General features: G+C 42.7%; 1 protein-coding gene across 6 annotated transcripts in view; it reads right to left on the bottom strand.

Moving 5' to 3' along the window:
• Positions 1 to 596: 596 nt before the first annotated feature.
• The window catches only part of LOC106583506 (neurofascin), a 161,214-nt gene continuing 141,310 nt past the window's right edge, over positions 597 to 20,500 (bottom strand). For 5 of the 6 annotated variants that reach the window (XM_082967617.1, XM_045705761.2, XM_082967619.1 and 2 more), the window contains 4 exons: positions 17,414 to 17,560; positions 16,092 to 16,223; positions 12,116 to 12,185; positions 597 to 4,143 (listed from right to left, as the gene is read on the bottom strand). In XM_082967617.1, coding sequence (XP_082823743.1) covers positions 3,915 to 4,143; positions 12,116 to 12,185; positions 16,092 to 16,223; positions 17,414 to 17,560 — 578 coding nt within the window. In that variant the 3' untranslated portion in view covers positions 597 to 3,914. The remainder of the gene's footprint in view (positions 4,144 to 12,115; positions 12,186 to 16,091; positions 16,224 to 17,413; positions 17,561 to 20,500) is intronic. The other variant, XM_082967620.1, reaches the window with a different exon arrangement.

The raw sequence follows: 20,500 nt of genomic DNA on the forward strand, positions 1-20,500 counted from the left end.
TTACTAAAATAATTCCACATAACAAAAATATGAACAATTATAATAATCCAAGCTCCAATTTTATAATTGTTATGTGCGTCTCATTGTATGGATAAAATCCCAGTTTTGCAGAATCACAAATAAACTGAACTCAAAGCTGTGAAAATACACAGATACTCTTATATTTCTGTAACCCCTTGTTAGTTGATTTGCTATTGTAGGGGAGGAGCGATGTCTAGACGATGCAAACATTACAAACGGAATGAGAAGACACACTACTCCATACAGATGTAGGAACTTAATTTGAGCCAGATTGCTATAACAGAAAAAGAATCCTGCAGCAACAAGAAATGTGAATTATTATGTGGATTATAATTAATGGACATTTTTGTAGGGGTTGATACATTTTTCATAATGGGACAATCAAGTCTGAAATGTCTACATTTCTTCAGAAGCCTTTTTAAACCTCAAATACACTCCAAGTTTAAAACGTCCTGCATTGCAGTAAAGTCCTCCTGCAGCAGGGTGATCAAATGAAGACCCTACATCTGTATGCACCTCCAATCATCATGCACAAACAAACAATACGACATAAGAAAGCACTGTGTATCAGCAAATATTCATAATTCTCTTTTTATTGTTTTCTAGCCAGTTCACTAATTCCCCCTTTAGGATCCACACAGGGAAAGGACAAATGCTGTCTAGGGAAAGAGCTTGTACAGTATCGTGACCCGAACACAAACAACGGTGATATCAAGGCTAAAGTTCTGAACTAGAAGTTCTAAATCCGTCATCGAACATTCCGTGATTCAGCAGTCTTTAAGGTTTGTTGAAGATTTGAGAGTGGACGGTCTCTCTGTGCGCTTAGTCTTGCTTTGTTTAGAAGAGCATTTAGCAACAGGAAGGGCACTGTATTGTGTCTCTGCCAGCACTCCTGGCCTCCTGTTTCCTCATGTTTATACAGTGGTCAGGTGTCTGTAGATGGTAGGCAACTGTACCCAGAGGTCATGGTGAACTTTATCACAAAGCAACAACATAAAAAACAAATGGGTCAAAATTCTATGCGGATATTGCTTTGAGAAGCTGGAGAAAGGAGGAGGTTATAAAGAGGACCAGTTCACAGAGGCGGTTGGTGGACATACAGTATATTCTTTTTTTTAAGACTTAGGTGAGGATGAAGGCAGGACAAAAGACATCTCTTTGAAGGAGTGAAGCACAGGACCAAATGTATCCCTTTCAAAATGGCCACCAGTTACTGGGCTGTCACCAGGAGGGGTGGAGCAGCAGGCATGTTAGGTGAAAGGCATGATGAGTCTGTGCAGCCTTGAGAAAGTTGCCTTAATACAAAAACAAACAAAATAGGGGGAAATTGGCTATTCGGTAACTCAGCAAATGCATTTTTTTTTATATGCTTTGAACATGTGTGCAGAGAATGCTACAATGATACATTTCATGAGCACTTTAATTTACACCATAAAGGGGCTGACTAGGCCTACTGTATACCTCTTCCACAATATACTGTTCATTCTCAACTGTTTCTTTTGAATTAGTGATGATCAGAAAAGTTACCGACAGAGAGACACAAGCCATCTATTAACATTTCAAAGCAAGTTCTTCGGGACAACATTGATGAAGTCATTTTGAGTCCCAATCATGAGATGCACCTGGTACATTTGCTTGGTGGATACAGATGTGTGATTCTTTCTTTTACTCATCAAGCTGTTTTTCTCATGGATATTTACAGACATATTTTTTTCAGGACCTACAGTACGTGTACCCACAGCTACAGTATGACAAATGCAATGTTACATTCCTGTATTATGTGAAATGTATATTAAATAAATGATAATACCAACATGGAATACTAACAGTAATATAACATGAATACTCAACATGAAGAGCAGCACAATAAATAGATCAACACAACCTCTTTAATGGTGACATACAGTGAATGTTGCGAGTTTACAGCAGAAACACCCTTCGCCACAAAAGATGTCATACGGTAATTTTTTTACAATATCAAATTCAGTAAAGTTCTTTATCGTGGGTTCTGAGTTGGTTCTGATGTGAGACCATCAAGTCAGTTGGTCAACAATTAATAAGTGAATTACTAATATATTAATGAATACTATAAACATAATGTAATCAATTAAAACATGAAATACACACCTGAAATACAATGTGACGTCCGTTAGCTAATTGTCATTGATTAGCTAAGATCTATTTGATTTAACATGAAAGACTTTAGTAGTGCCGTTGTAATAAGTTGTAAATATGGGTGCTGAGCTTTCTGCCACTTTAAGAGGTGAAACATCAAGGAAGACTCATTAGTGAGTTCTACTAATGAAAAGATCAAATGGTAAAATGGCGGTTCACCACTGTATCAGTATCGGTGGTAAAATGGCAGCCCACCACTGTATCAGTATCTTTGGTAAAATGACGGTCCACTACTGTATTGGTGCACCCCAACTTCTTCACACTTCCTTGACATAATGGCTGCATGTCAATGATGACTAAGGCCAGGCAGAATCTGCAGGGACGTTCAATGTTCAATACCTTCACAGAGTTGTCTGTAACCTATATTCAAAGACATAAAATATGTTTTGGTTTTATTTTGAGTTGTTCAACAGTCAATTAGGATGCTAAATAAGTTCTGAAGGGTTGAGAAGTCCTGCCTTTGCAGATTCAGCCTGCCTCTAACAATTGTTATAAAAGAAACATACAAAAGGTGTGCCGATCAAGCCTAAGGATCACAGCCATGCTAACCATGAAGTAAACAGGAAGTGAGTCACATCCTCGGAGTGCCAGTCGCCATAGAGATGTACAAACAGCAAAGCAGGTAAAACCTCCTCTCCAAGCTATTTGTCCTAGGTCTCTTGCACTAAAGTACTACCATGCTTGAAAATAAAATATATTTTTTTATGTCATTTATAACTGATATATTAGTAGTGGCTTGTACTATAAAAAAAGCTTGAGGCAGGAATAGTATTGCTATAGCTATGGCCGTTTTTAATATCTCCACGTGACTTGAGTTTGGAGGGAATGATAGAATTTCATTAAGCAGGTTATTCTTCTTTAAACCTGTGAGTCAACACTGAAAAATAAACAATTGAATTAATAACCAGACTTTACCCAAAAACATGAGGTGGTGGTAATGCATAGTTTTGCAGCGAACTAGAAGGTGAGCTAGCACTGTTTACAGCATTCATATATTCAAATGACCCATCTCCTGTATCAACTGAGAACAAAAAAAAACATCTTTCTCTGTGGAAATATCAATGTGATAAACATATCTGCCAACATCCTGCTATGTTGGTGGTCCGTAGCTGATATGCTCACAGGACGAGTGTCTGTGTCTCCTTCCCTAGGGACGCTCGGTAAAGACACAGGGGGGCGTGAGGATGTTTTGTGGGGAGAAAGAGAGGGGTTTGGAGGGAAAGCTGAGTACGTTGAAAACAAAGAAAGCTCTAGAGCCACACAAAATGGTTGAAAACCTTGGCGTTTCCTCCTAGTCCTCTACAACTGAGGCTTGCCCGTTAGGCACACTCAGTCTGTGTGAGGGGCAGAAGGAAGAGCATAGAGAGACTGGTACTGTTGAAGGTTCCCAAACTTCACCTTGGCACGCCATTTCTATAGAACGTCAAGGTCGAACGTCAAGGCTTGGCTCACAGTAATTTCAACTCCATTCCATTCACACCCCCTTAATTCTTAGAGGAATGGTTTCTCCCTCCGCTTTAAGAGGTCAAACAGTCTCCAGGCAGGTGCTGCGTGTGTTTACATGTGTATATGTGTTTTATATATTAATACACTTATATTCATATGTGTGTGTTTGCGTATGTGTCTGTGTGTGTGGTAGTAGTAGTAGTGATAGTAATATCACCCTCTGACCGCCAGGGGGAGTTCCTCAGATCCCCAGGCCAGGCCGGGCAGGGGGACTATGCCAGCGAGTAGATGGCGTTGACGGGTGAAGTGGCCTCGGAACTCTCGTTACCTTCCGTCTCATCCTTGTCCTTTTTGACGGTGTACTGACCGATGAAGGAGCCGTCCTCGTTGAACTGGCCATCCCCTCCCTCGCCGTAGTCCACCAGGCTGTCGTCACTTTCCTTCACACCGCCATCCAGAGAGTTCTGGCTGCCCTGCAGAGGCTTGTTGTCCTCGTCGCTGCTGCAAAGGGTCAAGAGGTCAAAGGTTAGATTCCGCCTGTGATGTCATCGACACGGTCATCAACGCAGACGGATCCTTACCGTCCCAAAGGTTAGGGGAGAGAGAGAAGAGGGGTTAGGGGTAAGAAGAAAACTGGGGAAGGGAACAACTGTAAACATGAGAAGTGTTGATTCTGTAGTTTTCCACTGTCGTCTCTCTTACAGTACAGACTGTAGCTGAGGTCATTCAGTGCAGACTGGAACACAAGCACTTTCACAAGCTCATTTTGGAACAACATCGATACTTGCCTTTAGCTATGATATAAAAACACTGGCAATGGTCAACCTGAGTGCAATAATATAAGCTTGCTAAAATATAAAAAGCCCTGCAGTAAATATTATAGTCTAGAAGAACTGCTACAGAGCCCCTTTGTCTTTGGGGAAGCTGTATGCTGGCCTTAAATGCTCAAAGCAATGCATTATCATACACATGCTGCTCAGTCCGGGCTATGTTCTGATCTGAGATCTGTGCATAAAGCTCAAACTCACACAAAAGTCAGAGCGTTGCAGGTGTTAGTGTATTTGTGTGAAAGCCCAGGTTATAGTAGGTGTGCGTATCTCAGTTCAGAACATGTCCCTATGTCTTCTACCTCTGCAGTAGGGGGAGAGAATTGTCATGCAGAAGGGATCAGGGGCTATCAACCAGCATTAGCTCTCTAGACTCTTACAACAGCCAGATAACAAACAGCAGAAAGGCATTACCAGAGCAGATGGAACAGAAAATAATGAAGTTTAGCTCTTCAACAGTTTTTCCATCGTATTTGGAGGTGTTGTCTATTTCTCTTCATTGTAGAGAGGATGCATCTACAAACCAGACCGTGTTGACATATTTTCTTCGGTGAAGTACTGGTGTGGTACTGTATGGCTGGCCAGTTAGTAGACAAACTACATGGCAATATAATCTGACAGAGATTACCTGAAAGCATGGCTCACCAAGCCAACGGGGCACACAAGGTCATCAACCGAGAATTACCAAGGCAACCATACCAAAGTATCAACAAGTCAACCCACAATCAAACCTCTGAACTCAAACAGACCAAGAGAGAGAGAGAGAGAGAGAGAGAGAGAGAGAGGGAGAGAGAGAGAGAGAGAGAGAGAGAGAGAGAGAGACTAAAATCAAGAAAGGAATAGAGGAATCAGGTGCCTGACAAAAGTATGAGAGCGAGAGAGAGAGAGAGAGAGAGACTCTAGAGAAGATAAGTAGACCAAAGAAAAGAGAGTGAAATACATGAGAAGAAACTGGATAACTGCGCAGGAGATGTTTTTTTAATGTTTTAATCGATTAATATACTGAGAGAAGGATTGATCAGGAGTGTGAGAACATTGAGTTCACTGTCATACAATACCGTATGTTGACTATGGCCTTATACAGGCATGGAAAATGACAACCTTGATTTTTAGCACAGTAGACGTGAGCGTAATGTAGAAATGGCCTTATTAGACAGCCCTCAAATTCACTAAAATGTATCCAATTATAAGGAGATTAGCATAGCAGCTGGTAAATACGTAACTAATGTTCATAGCTCTAAATCCACTCAGGAGGAAAGTATTACATCTTAATTATGAGCCTATTATTTCTCTATGTGTAATTGAATAAATCTACAGTGGCAAAGTTTGTGGCGGGTTTGCCAGCTTTTGTTTGTTGACCTTATCGCTCGAGAAATGTTAGTGAGCAGAGGGTTTAGAAAGGGTATAAAAGTTCAAGCATTCTTCGACTTTAAAATGTCTTTAGAATGAGAGTGTAGAATGATTCAATTATCTGATTAGATTAACTTTTGAGAGAGGAGCAAAGGTGGAAAAAGTAACTGGGAAGACTTTATTCTCCTAAAATAAGCTGCAGTGTCTGAAATGACTTTCAAAACAAACTGCACTTGATCTTTGATATTTGAGCATTGTTCTATAAAGACAAATCTTATGCAGCCCAATTAACATAACAATTGGACTAGATAAATCAACTGCGTAAATGTCAAAATCAGTTGTTTGTTACTTTCCACCTCTGCATCAATATCATGGAAATGAAAGGAGGATTTTACTTGGTTAAGCCTTAGTGAGCATATGTTGGAGGAAAGATGTTGATTCAATTGAAAACAGTATGGTCAATGTTTAGCCACTTCAGCAGGTTGACAAAGGTGATTATGTGTGTTATTAGATATTAATCGATTAAAACCCAATGCAAGAATTCTGAGCGGTCTTAAAAAGTAAATAATGCATATTATTTCAAGGTTATTCTGGTTGTGGTATGCACTCTGCGGGATAGACTCCTGTCATACCTTTTGAGGGAACAACTTGATTTGGACCAATGGGAACAGAAACCAGAACAGAAAGACAAAGGAAAAAGACATAAGGTGAGGAAGAACAAAAAACAGAGATGGCTAAAAACACACTGAACAGACACATACTTTTTAAACACAGACTGAACATTTGATATAGAATATGTGTGCACATGTGTGGGGATTGCTAATATACCTGAGTGACATCGGCCTAAAATTATATTTACTAGTGGGTCAAAAACAGTTGGGTGCCCACACATAGTTGCACCATACTATTACTGTGATATCAAACAAACAAAACCCCATAAAAAACAACAATAATCATAGGGCACCAATAGGCCCTAGAATCAGGCTTTACGTGAAAGTTGCCTTGCACGAGCCTTGGCGCATGCGACCCAGAACAGCTCATAGGAGCAAGAGCATATCTCCTGTTTCTATAGCGTGAGGCAGTTTGATGTACAAGTACACCCACTGGACAGGACAATAGTCTATCTCCTGTTTCTGTAGCGTGAGGCAGCTTGATGTGCAAGTACACCCCCTGGACAGGACACTAGTCTATTGCAGGGATAGGTCTGGTCCATGGTATTACGTGCAGCTTGAACCTTCTTCAACTGAAAACAAAATCATCTTTGGAGGGATAAATGAAAAGATGCAGGGCGCTGAAGGAGGCTCAAGCCACATGTAACGGCCGAGACCAGAGCTAAATCAAGGCATCTGTGGGTTTGGCAATTGGCATAGAAAGGACCTCTAACAGGTGAGTTTATAGCACCACAGAGAGTCAAACTGGAATAGACCAGGGTGGCCATACCTAGTCCTGAAAAGCTGCAGTATGTGCAGGCTTTTGTTCCAGGCCAGCTTGAAACAATCAACTAATCATGGTCTTTAACCTAGAACCATAGAATGTCAAATCAATTGTGTTACAGCTGGGCTGGAACAAAATCTTGCGCTCACTGCGGTGTTCCTGGATCAGGGTTGGCCACCCCTGTCATAGAGTCCCATACATGCAGAGACAGAACTCCCAAATCATTCAGCTTATGCTATACACAGGGACCAGACATCATCAATGATGAAAATTACTCCAGCACATACATTTACCCCTGCATGTTTATTTTATCAATATCTTTTGAAAGCTGGGGTCTACTTGACCGAAACATGGACAGAAAAAACATGCAGAGATGGATGTGAGCAGCAGTGATTATCATCATTGATGACTAAGTCATGTAGGAAGGAACAAGGAAAGGACATAGTGGTGTTGATATTTCATCTCCATACAAAAGGCTCGCTGTTGCTTATTCCCCAAATCGGTTCCTCAAGGGCGTCAAACACGAACGGAAGACTTTCCAACCTTCCTCCCTAAACCCTCACTACATCTACTCTACACCCTCTCTCAAACCTCCCTACCTCCCTCATTTCAGCCAAATTGATTTCCGTCCTCAGCCTTCACCTCTGCACCTGGTGGTTGCTGCCTGTTAAATGTCAGCTGTCGGAAGAAAAACAAAGCAATTAACCTTAAGGGGGGAAAAACACGATCAAGCCCTCGACAGAGACAAACGGGTTCAGGACCTCTCAGAGTGTTCACGATCAGTTTCACGATCATTACATCACCTACCTGATCCATGAAACACTTGACGTCTCTCTGGGGAGAGATAAGACCTTCCTGCCTCCTCACTCTCTCTCTCTCTCTCTCGATCTCTCTCCCCTAATCTGCAAATCACCTTGATTTATTTACCTGACAGTTTATTACCTGATTAAATTGACACTTTCAGAAAAGCTGCTTTTCTAACTCTGTGATATCCTGCAGACTGGTAATGAGAAGAGGATTTCACAGTGCGGAGCCTTGGCTCACTGTCTGAACACCAGCTGAGCCTTGAACACTAATACGCTTTTTTTACTTGAATATCATGAGCCTGAGGCGATGCTTAAACCACAGCTGTGATTAGCGTCTCTTTCCCCACATTGAACACCCGCTGCTCTTAACCCTGAACCACCCATGGATAGGATAGGTCCCTGCCAAGACAACTCTCCACCAGAGGCCTGTATTGAACAGGTCCAGAACAGCCCTGGGCTTATGATATTCTGCCTATTGAAATGGCTGTTGTTCTGCTTGTGAGGGAGCAGGTGTGGAACACAGGTAGAAGGTGTGGAACACAGGTAGCAGGTGTGGAACATGGCCATGGCAAGGCCAAAGATAGCCAGGTCAATTGATGACCTTAGCCTCAAGGCTAAACCAAGGTTAATGCATAGCTTTGGGCTAGGTTTAGCTCTAGTGTTTATGATTGTAGCCTGGTGAAGCATACTGATGTTGGATCTCAATTTGAGCCAGTTTGCTACAGCAGGGAAATAATCCTGCAGCAACAGTAATGTGAATTATTATGTTGATTATAGTTAATGAACATTTTTGTAGGGGTTGATACATTTTTCGTAAGGGAAAATCAAGTTTGACATTTCAAAGTGGAAATAACTTTAGAAGCATTTTTAAACTTCAAATACACTACAAGTTTAAAATGTCCTGCATTGCAACAGGGTGATCAAATAAATATCCTACATCTGTAACATGGCTTAGTCCTAAAGTAGGATTGTCCTATTTACTAATCTGCATTGAAGGGACAGTTGACCCAGATGTACTACATTTTATGGAAGTAGACTATAGACCAAAAGAGTAAGCAACATATGATATATGTTTTTGCGATTAGCTACAGATTGGTGAAGTGCCTTGACGGGAGTTCTAGCTGTGTGTAGAAACAACACTCTTCTCACTTCTCTCTGTGGGTTCACACTATCCAGAGAGTCTCAGCTGTGCCCTGATCACATGTTTGACACCCCCGGGAACCGATATCTCTGATTGGCTGGTGTACCATGCCCACCTTGACCCACCCCACCCCCCATCTTCCACTTCTACCCCAGAAACAGTAGTGCAAAGGGAGGAGGGAGAAGTAGTTCATAGACCATCCCCCCTATCTCACCCCCAAGCCCTCGTTTCCTCATCCCCCCTATCTCACCCCATGCCCTCGCTTCCTCATCCCCCCTATCTCACCCCCAAGCCCTCGCTTCCTCATCCCCCCTATCTCACCCCCAAGCCCTCGCTTCCTCATCCCCAAATCTCCCCCCAAACCCTCGCTTCCTCATCCCCCAATCTCACCCCCAAGCCCTCGCTTCCTCATCCCCCCCTATCTCACCCCCAAGCCCTCGCTTCTTCATCCCCCATCTCACCCTCAAGCCCTTGCTTCCTCATCACCCAATCTCACCCCATGCCCTCGCTTCCTCATCCCCCAATCTCACCCCCAAGCCCTCGCTTCCTCATCCCCCCTATCTCACCCCCAAGCCCTCGCTTCTTCATCCCCCCATCTCACCCTCAAGCCCTTGCTTCCTCATCACCCAATCTCACCCCATGCCCTCGCTTCCTCATCCCCCAATCTCACACCCAAGCCTTCGCTTCCTCATCACCCAATCTCACCCCATGCCCTCGCTTCCTCATCCCCCAATCTCACCCCATGCCCTCGCTTCCTCATCCCCCAATCTCACCCCCATGCCCTCGCTTCCTCATCCCCCAATCTCACCCCCAAGCCCTCAGTCTGAAGGGGAGTTCAGTATCTGTCTCTGACATGCGCAGGCCGGGAGGTGAATGCCGTGCCGAAACCAAAGTACCTGTTCTCCTTTTCGTTCTCATTTTCATTCCTGTCAGGGACAGACGACCATTTCAGCATGGAGAAGAGAGGGAGGAGATAGGATAGGAGAGAGGGTAAAGAGAGAGAGGGAAGGAAGGAGATACATCCTCCAGGTGACACAAGCTTATGAGAGCCAGAGACTACACACACACACATGCGCGTACGCACGGACGCACAAACTCACACACACTCACACACACTCACACAGACTCACGCACACAGTTACACTTACACAAAAACACATACACACAAAAACACACACACAAAGAAATGCCCAGACACACACGCACATACACAACGTGTGAGTTGGGTAGACAGAGTGATTAGTCCCAGTGCTATTGAGTGTGTCAGTTTGTGAGTTAAGCAATGACCTTCACTGTAGGAAAGAGGGTAATATTAATAAACATTGATTAAGGAAGAGAGCAGACTTGCTTAGCTTTTCCATTGTGGACATGCCTCACACATATGTGATAATTGTTGATAACACCTTTGAACATCTCACTGCACGCAGGTGTTTAAAATCACTTAACACTTTAAAACCACAGCACTGTGCTGTCAAGCAGAATAAACACCTAAAACATCACTGTTCAAATTATTTCCTTCATGGTCAGAATGCTTTTGACAGCCAAACGCAAAATGAATAAAATCTCTTCAAATTACTCGAAATATACATTCCTAATCCCATAGGGCGGCGCACAATTGGCCCAGCGTCGTCCGGGTTAGGGTTTGGCCGGGGTAGGCCGTCATTGTAAATAATAATTTGTTCTTAACTGACTTGCCTAGTTAAATAAAGGTTAAATATTTGTATTTATTTTTTTAAATACATTGTAACTGGTCTGGGTAAATTAAGGTACCATGTTTCATTTGTGGCTTATAAGAAAAATTAGGGGTTTGGGTTACTGGTTGTGTGGGGTTATAGGGGGCAGAGTACAGGGGCACTTCATCTTGCTGTATCGCATTAGTGGAAACCAAGACTATTCTCATGGCAAGTCCGCCTGTTTTAACTAGCATTACTGACTTTTTGTAACAGGTTAGGAGAACTTGCCCAGCAGGTTAGGAGAATTAACGTGTCAGGTTAGGAGAATTGACATGGCAGATTAGGAGAATTAGGTTAAGGTTAGGAAAAGGGTTAGGATTAGGGTTAGGGCATCTCCGACGTGACTCGAACATATCTAGCTACACCAGGCTTGCCCTGAGAACAGTCTTGGTTTCCACTAATGTGATGCTGCCTTCCTCTTCTGAAGTTCTAAAGACTCCCTGCTGAGGCTAGTATGATAATCATCATGGAAACAGTTGCTAAACTTTTAAGCGTGTACATAAAGTACAATGTGTCTGCCTATGTAACTACTGTACCATGCAAGGACACTGGTTTTTAGCACCATTTCAATATAAAGTAGGACCACGATGATTAGAGTGAGTAATCGGTTGGAGAGTGTTAGTGCTGATTTGATAGTTAAGTTAGAGGGTTAATTAAACAGTAAAGGTGGCCAGATGGAAAGATTCTCATTCCTCACATAGAAGAATGACTGGAGATCAGTGAGACCTGGAATGAACAAAAGACAATCACTAACTAACAAATACATACTGAAAACATGCATTACCAGACCTAAGACATAGTAACTCCTGTTTACTGTAGCTCCTGTCTCGATCGTCTTAATAGCATTCCCAAATATTACAAGGCCAAAGTAATAGTCCCTGTCCCTCATTCCTGATGCCTAAATAGTTGCAGATAAACACTACTAAACATGATCCAAAGCCTGAATACCATACATGATAATCACAATGACACTTCCATAAGAAAGCAAACAAGACATAGGCCTACTACATCCTCCTCTGTATAATCCTGGATGATACACAGTCATATCTAGCCATGATTACTAATGTTTTGCAATAGAAACTCTGCATATATAGATCATTCACTGACTGGCAATGGCGACACACAAAATTGTTCCAGAGATGTGTAGGCCAGAGATATGTAATATTGAAGAGAAATACTTACTGGTAGTCAAATGATCCATCCTCTCCCTTCTGATCCACTCCCTCCAGAGGGAGATCTTTTTTATCTCGTACTGAAGAGTGATAAAACAAATAGAGGTGCATGATTATACTGAACATGCCACCATCTTGTGACTTAACTGGACACTTGCCCTCGTTCTAACCCCTACCTGGGTATTTCAACCCCCACCGTATTTTCCTGCTCCCAAACGCCCTCAATGTGTTAACCCTTAACCTAATACTTGACCCTGTCTAGTATACCCTTACATGGTTACTAGTTAGTAGATTTGATTTGACCCCCTGTGTTAACCCTTACTTGGATACTGGACCACCTTGTGTTAAAGGTCCAATGCAGCCATTTTTATCTCAATATCAAATCATTTCTTGCTAACAATTAAGTACCTTACTATGATTGATTTCAATTAAAATGGTCAAAAATGAAAAAAATTGCTTCTTAGCAAAGAGCAATTTCTCAAGCAAGAACTTTGCTAGGACTGTATGGGAGTGGTCAGAGTGGGGAGGGGACAACTGAAAACTAGCTGTTATTGAAAGAGAGATTTGGAACTGTCTTTCTTATAGATGGTTTAGCTGATTACGTCACGAAAATGATGTGCACTCTTCAATGGGGTTCGAGAGTTGTTGTGATTTTAGATGGCCAGATAGCTACCAACAATGACAAGAAACTGCCACGTAGGGAATCGTAAGTGACTCGTTTCAGCTATTTTCATTTTCTTCTTGATACCCTGTCTTGTTTTGAGGTGTTTTGACAGATTTCATGTCAATGCTAATATGGCTAAATTCGCTAGCTAGTTAACCAACAAATGAGACAATGCATTTATGTTTTCAATTAACATTGGATACGAAATATAGTTTACATCTTGTCAAACAATCTAAGCCAACCCATCTGTTTTGCCCAATAGTTGCACATGTGTCGGTTGTGTTGCTAAACAACCAACCTGTCTATTGGTCTACTAACTAATTTACTGCCTGGTGATGTCAAGTCTTCATACCACCAAAACAGGCTGAAAAGGTGTTATTTTCAAACAGCTCTTACAGTATAAGAGCATTATCATAATTTTCACAATTTCACAGTATTATTCCAACCTCAGTGTGGAAATCTATACACACTGAACACAAATATTTCTAAGATGTATTTCTAAGAGTTACAGTTCATAAAATGAAATCAGTCAATTGAAACAAATGCATTACATGACTGGGAATACAGATCTGCATCTATTTGTCAAAGATATCTACAAAGAAAAGGGAGGGGCGTGGATCAGAAAACCAGTCAGTATCTGGTGTGACCACCACTTGGTTCATGCAACGCGACACATCTCCTTCACATGGAGTTGATCAGGCTGTTGATTGTGACATGTGGAATGTTGTCCCACTCCTCTTCAATGGCTGTGCGAAGTTGCAGGATATTGGCGGGAACTGGAACACGCTCTTGTACACGTCGACTCAGAGCATCCCAAACATGCTCAATGGGTGACATGTCTGGTGAGTATGCAGTCCATGGAAGAAGTGGGACATTTTCAGCTGCCAGGAATTGTGTACAGATCATTGCGACAAGGGGACGTGCATTATCATGCTGAAATATGCGGTGATGACGTGAATGGCATGACAATGGGCCTCAGGATCTTGTCACGGTCTGCCATCTGCCCGGTACAGCTGAAAGTGGGATTCATCCATAAAGAGCATACTTCTCCAGCATGCCAGTGGTCATCGAAGGTGAGCATTTGCCCACTGAAGTCGGTTACGATGTCGAACTGCAGTCAGGTCAAGACCCTGGTGAGGATGACAAGTACGCAGATGAGCTTCCCTGAGACGGCTTCTGACAGATTGTGCCGAAATTCTTCAGTTGTGCAAACCCACAGTTTCATCAGCTGTCCGAGTGGCTGGTCTCAGACAAATCCGCATGTGAAGAAGATGTGGAGGTTCTGGGCTGGCATGGTTACACGTGGTTTGCAGTTGTTAAGCCGGTTGGACGTACTGCCAAATTATCTAAAACGACATTGGAGGGGGCTTATAGTAGAGAAATGAACATTCAATTCTCTGGCAACAGCTCTAGTGGACATTCCTGCAGTCAGCATGCCAATTGCACGCTCCCTCAAAACGTATATATATCTGTGGCATTGTGTTGTGTGACAAAACTTTGATGTCTCAAAACTGCACCTGTGGCCTTTTAGAGTCCCCAGCACAAGGTGCACCTGTGTGATGATCATGCTGTTTAATCAGCTTCTTGATATGCCACACCTGTCAGGTGGATGGATTATCTCGGCAAAGGAGATATGCTCACAAATAGGGATGTAAACACATTTGAGCACCAAATTTGAGAGAAATAAGCTTTTTTGTGCATATGGAACATTTCTGGTATCTTTTAAACTCAGCAAAAAAATAAATGTCCTCTCAATGTCAACTGCGTTTATTTTCAGCAAACTTAACATGTGTAAATATTTGTATGAAGATAACAAGATTCAACAACTGAGACAAACTGAACAAGTTCCACAGACATGTGACTAACAGAAATTGAATAATGTGTCTCTGAACAAGGGGGGGGTCAAAATTAAAAGTAACAGTCAGTATCTGGTGTGGCCACCAGCTGCATTAGGTACTGCAGTGTATCTCCTCCTCATGGACTGCACCAGATTTGCCAGTTCTGGCTGTGAGATGTTACCCCACTCTTCCACCAAGGCACCTGCAAGTTCCCGAACATTTCTGGGGGGAATGGCCCTAGCTATCACCCTCCGATCCATCAGGTCCCAGACGGGCTCAATGGGATTGAGATCCGGGCTCTTCGCTGGCCATGGCAGAACACTGACATTCCTGTCTTGCAGGAAATCACGCACAGAACGAACAGTATGGCTGGTGGCATTGTCATGCTGGAGGGTCATATCAGGATGAGCCTGCAGGAAGGGTACCACATGAGGGAAGAGGAGGTCTTCCTTGTAACGCACAGCATTGAGATTGCCTGCAATGACAACAAGCTCAGTCCGATGATGCTTTGACACACCGCCCCAGACCATGACGGACCCTCCACCTCCAAATCGATCCCGCTCCAGAGTACAGGCCTCGGTGTTACGCTCATTCCTTCGACGATAAACGCGAATCCGACCATCACCCCTGGTGAGACAAAACCGCAACTCGACAGGGAAGAGCACTTTTTGCCAATCCTGTCTGGTCCAGCGACGGTAGATTTGTGCCCATAGGCGACGTTGTTGCTGGTGATGTCTGGTGAGGACCTGCCTTACAATAGGCCTACAAGCCCTCAGTCCAGCCTCTCTCAGCCAACTGTGGACAGTCTGAACACTGATTGAGGGATTGTGCGTTCCTGGTTTAACTCAGGCAGTTGTTGTTGCCATCCTGTACCTGTCCCGCAGGTGTGATGTTCGGATGTACCGATCCTGTGCAGGTGTTGTTACATGTGGTCTGCCACTGCGAGGACAATCAGCTGTCCGTCCTGTCTCCCTGTAGCGCGGTCTTAGGCGTCTCACAATACAGACATTGCAATTTATCTGCAGTCCTCATGAGGAATCTGCAGTCCTCATGCCTCCTTGCAGCGTGCCTAAGGCATGTTCACGAAGATCAGCAGGGACCCTGGGCATCTTTCTTTTGGTGTTTTTCATCGTCAGTAGCATCTTTAGTGTCCTAAGTTTTCATAACTGTGAACTTAATTGCCTACCGTCTGTAAGCTGTTAGAGTCTTAACGACCGTTCCACAGGTGCATGTTCATTAATTGTTTATGGTTCATTGAACAAGCATGGGAAACAGTGTTTAAACCCTTTACAATGATTATTTGGATTTTTACGAATTATCTTTGAAAGACAGGTTCCTGAAAAAGGGACATTTCTTTTTTTGCTGAGTTTATTTCAGCTCATTAAACATGGTACCAACACTTTACATGTTGAATTTATATTTTTGTTCAGTGTATAAAACACAGGAAATCACGTTTTTGACTGCACCGGGCCTTTAACCCTTACCTGGATATTTGCCTCCGCGACTCCTCTTGATGAAGCAGACGATGAGGAGGATGAGGATGATGAGAGCGATGGCACACATCAGCCCGATAAACCAGCCCTGGGCAGCAATGTCCACCTGGTCTTTAATGTAGGCTGTCAGCAGGCAAAACCATTGACACACACACACACACCCACACACACACACACACACACACACACACACAGATGGGAGAGATGAGACACACAGAGAGAGGGAGAAAAATAATAAGAGTCTGTTTTGCCCCAAATGAGTCAGTGGAAATACATCCGACAATCTGTCCTCATCCAAGGATGTTCAAATCAAGATACACCAAGTACACAATGTATGACAACCCAAACCATCATCACAGCATTCCAGTATTCCCTCAACATAGAGCTAGAACTCTAGATGGTATCCCAGTAAATCTATCCGTATAACAAATTATTAATCTTCATTTCCCCACACCTTCACAATCAAATTAGAAGAGAAAAAGTGTATTTTGCATTACAAACCAAAGCAGAATATGCAGCTCTACCATATGCGTTGGGTCAATTTGAACACAAAACCTAGGTACTTTAGCAGAAGGAACAAAATATCAGCAAATTGTCAAAGCAACCAACCACAAAAAAAGTATTGTTATTTGACACCAGTCTTCTAACTGTAAAATAAGCCAACCACATGAAGCTACTTTATTACAGGTTGGGAAACACTTCTGTAACACAATGCATGCATAAATAGGGAAAAGAATGGCATTAATAGCTTATAATTACTAACCAAGTAACAGCTCTGCCAGTGCCAGAGAAGTGTGACATTGGCAAAGTGAATTTGCTCAGAACAAAGCAAAGATAGAAAAGTAAAGTATAGATCAAAGTATCAGATCCATTGTATATGACTTGTTTACTCATGAGCCTATCACACATTACATTTCATTGGATTATTCTTACCACATGGAATACACTCCTATGGAAAATCAAGACATCACAAACAGCTAAATCGATATTCCACGAAGTTCAGAACTACCCATTCTAAAGAACAGAAACAAAACAGTCCCTCTACACTACAGTTGAATAACTTCACTTCAATACCAACTCCTTGGAGCTATATCAACTCCTAGCCTTGTGATCTGATCTGACCCAACAGACCTCATTGTTAGGGAACTGGGGTATCCATGGGGTCTCTGTAGCCTGGGTGCTGTCATGTCTCTGCATTAGCCTGCTATAGTCTCCTAGACTGGGCTGATGCAGACAGACTGGCCCCCAGGCTATCTGACATGACCTGATCTGGCCATGAACCATCCCTCCTCACCTGGCAGGTGGAGTCTCACCTGCGCTGGTCTCAAAGGTGACAACATTGCTGGAGATGCTGTGGTATTCGTTGGAGTACACCCTCAGGCGGTACTTGGCCCCTTCGATCAGCCCCGCCAGCTTAATGGGCGGCTGGTTCACTGGTACGCTTGACACACTGCCATTGCCTTGGAACACAAGAGAGGCGCCAATCATACTACGTCGTTGGGTGTGGCCAGGCTACCATGGTAACAAAGTAAATAGGAAGGGTACCACGTAGTGATGCGACATGGGTGGGACTGTTTCTCCCCCTATGAGATGATGGGCCACTGGAGTAAATTGAGACTGACCCAATGCAGCACACACACACCCTCCAACATCCACCACTCATTAACAACCTCGATGAAATGAATAGCTACATCTGTAAACCAATGTCGCTATGTTAATAGAATTACTAGAGAGTGAAAGTGAATAGAAGAGCTGCAGCTCTTTAACAAAGCTTTTAAAATATGGCTTTTAGAGGATTCTTTTTGGTTCATTTTCTTCTCAGTGGAAGTGAAACCACATTTTTCTCCTGGGGATAATTCTCCTGAGAAATCTAATCTAAAAAGGGGACTTTTTGTGGAGCGGGAGAAAAGAGGTAGAGCTAGAGAGCAGGTGTTCCTTCAGGCTACTATAATACAGCGGACATCAAAGTTTTACGAAACTAAACTCCCGCTGAATTGGCAGCAGTAAGTTGGTTGTATTACCCTGACTGGTGGAATTTAAATTGACCATTATGGAACACTCTGTATTCTGGAATAGCAAAGGGCGGGAGGCTAGAAAAGCACTGTGTCTCAATTACCCATAGTCCTCCACTCATCTCAATAAAAAAAAAACACACCAATATTGAAAACAAAACGTGGCATCTTTCCAATGGAAAGACGTGCCCCTTATCACATCACCAAGCTGTGGGCATGGGCTGGTGATGACTGGTGGAGCACGCAAACTGGTGACATCGTGCACCATGCTATGACATGACCTTTGACCCCCTGAAAGGGTGACATCATCATATAGCAATCATACAGCCATCGACCAAAATCATTCCAAAGCTTAGTACATCCACTGCAACCTCTGAAGCAACTAAACCAAATCATATGAAACAAAATGCAACCTTGACTAGGCAATCAGTGGGAAGAATGCCTGACTAATATAAAAACACATTCCTTACAACCATTAAAACATGAAGCTGAAGCGGAATGTCTAAATAATATCTATGCTATTTGACTCAGTGTACAGCCTTGAATCCAAAACATGTGTGTGTGTGTGTGTGTGTGTGTGTGTGTGTGTGTGTGTGTGTGTGTGTGTGTGTGTGTGTGTGTGTGTGTGTGTGTGTGTGTGTGTGTGTGTGTGTGTGTGTGTGTGTGTGTGTGAAAAGTATGAACTAACTACTGTAAGTCGCTCTGGATAAGAGCGTCTACTAAATGACTAAAATATCCATGTAAAATGTGTGTGTGTGAATAAAGACAACATCCTCCCTCCTCCTCCCTCTTACTCTAAACAGTCAATAGAAAAACAAGTCGCACAACCAATCATACAGCCAGACAGCCAGACAGACACACAGCCAGCCAGACACACAGCCAGACAGACAGACAGCCAGACAGACAGACACACAGCCAGCCAGACACACAGCCAGACAGACAGACAGCCAGACAGACAGACAGCCAGACAGGCACCCAGCCAGACAGCCAGCCAGACAGACAGCCAGACAGCCAGACAGACAGGCACCCAGCCAGACAGCCAGCCAGCCAGCCAGACAGGTGAAGCAGCATCATACTGGGTAGTAGCCATGAGGTATGCACACTGCACAGTATGGGGAGTTAGGACATCATAATACACTATGCATATGAACAATACAAAGACACATTTCCAAAGAGAGATATGGACAAAGAGCAGGAGAGTGGGAGAGAGTTAGGTATCTTGTGTGTTAGAACTGTCATTGATAGAGTGGAAAACAGATCAATGTGTGCACATGCTCAGCTCCTGTGAACATCATCCTAACATCTTCTCTTTTCACTCAGGATGATTGAACACACACATATACTGACATCACTGTACCATCAGTATACTGTAGTAGGTAGCATATCTTTAAGGAATGTTTTTCATTAAACAGTGTATTTCCCCCTAGTAAAATAATACATCATTCTTGATGGGTTTCTCTCTCTCCCCCCTCTCTTTATCTCATCTCTCCTAAAAGTTGAGATAGGGAGAGAGTTTGGTATTTTGTGCATTATAACTATGTCATTGATATAATTTGAAAATGCTGATAAATATTATAGTTATAAGAACTTATAAATAATGTACAGTTATAAGGACAAGTTCTTCATAGTTGTGTGAGAACATCACCCCATCCCTGGGTTTCTCTCTCTCTAGCTCTCTCCTTTCACTATTTCCTCTTTCAAAGTACTGACTAAGATCTCTCTTAATTTCTCCCTCAGCCTCACAAAATACTTTCTGAAAGGAACTTCTGTTTGAACCGGAGAAAGAAAATGAACACGGGCACAATGAAAGGCAAATTCAACAAAGGGATTTTTTAAGAAAACAAAAACTCAAAACCTCCAATCAAAGTACAATAAAAACTGGGGGTGCTATAAAATAACACAGTCATTATTTAAATGGTAATGCCACAGAATATATTATATATTTCACTTTATCTACAGCTATACAGATCATAATCTGACTTATATAGGCAATTGAACTCAGCTCTGCTGAAGCAAAATGAAATGAGAGTTGAGTTTCCCCTCAGAAATTCCCTGGGAGTTTTATGAATAGAAATGAGAATGTTGCATGACTCACTTCCAAATAAAAGCCTCATTTCTCTACTAGAGCGAAGGGCTGTCATGAATTGGACTGAATTTCTTTAATAAAGTCAGTTTGGTGTATGTCTCTGCCTCAGGAATGCCTCACAGTTCCTTTCAGAAAGCCCAGTATCTCTGCAGAGATAGACTGTCTGAAAACTGACTTCACTATTGACATTTCTGCCTAGGATGGGTTTTGAACTGTAGTTTTGATACGATTGACTTGGGTTAAATACATATGTAAAATCCTTTCAAGTACTTGAGCTGGGCTTGATTTAGTTTGACTGTTGC

Source organism: Salmo salar, chromosome 22 (assembly GCF_965601325.2).
Source record: "Salmo salar chromosome 22, fSalSal1, whole genome shotgun sequence".
NCBI lineage: Eukaryota > Metazoa > Chordata > Actinopteri > Salmoniformes > Salmonidae > Salmo > Salmo salar.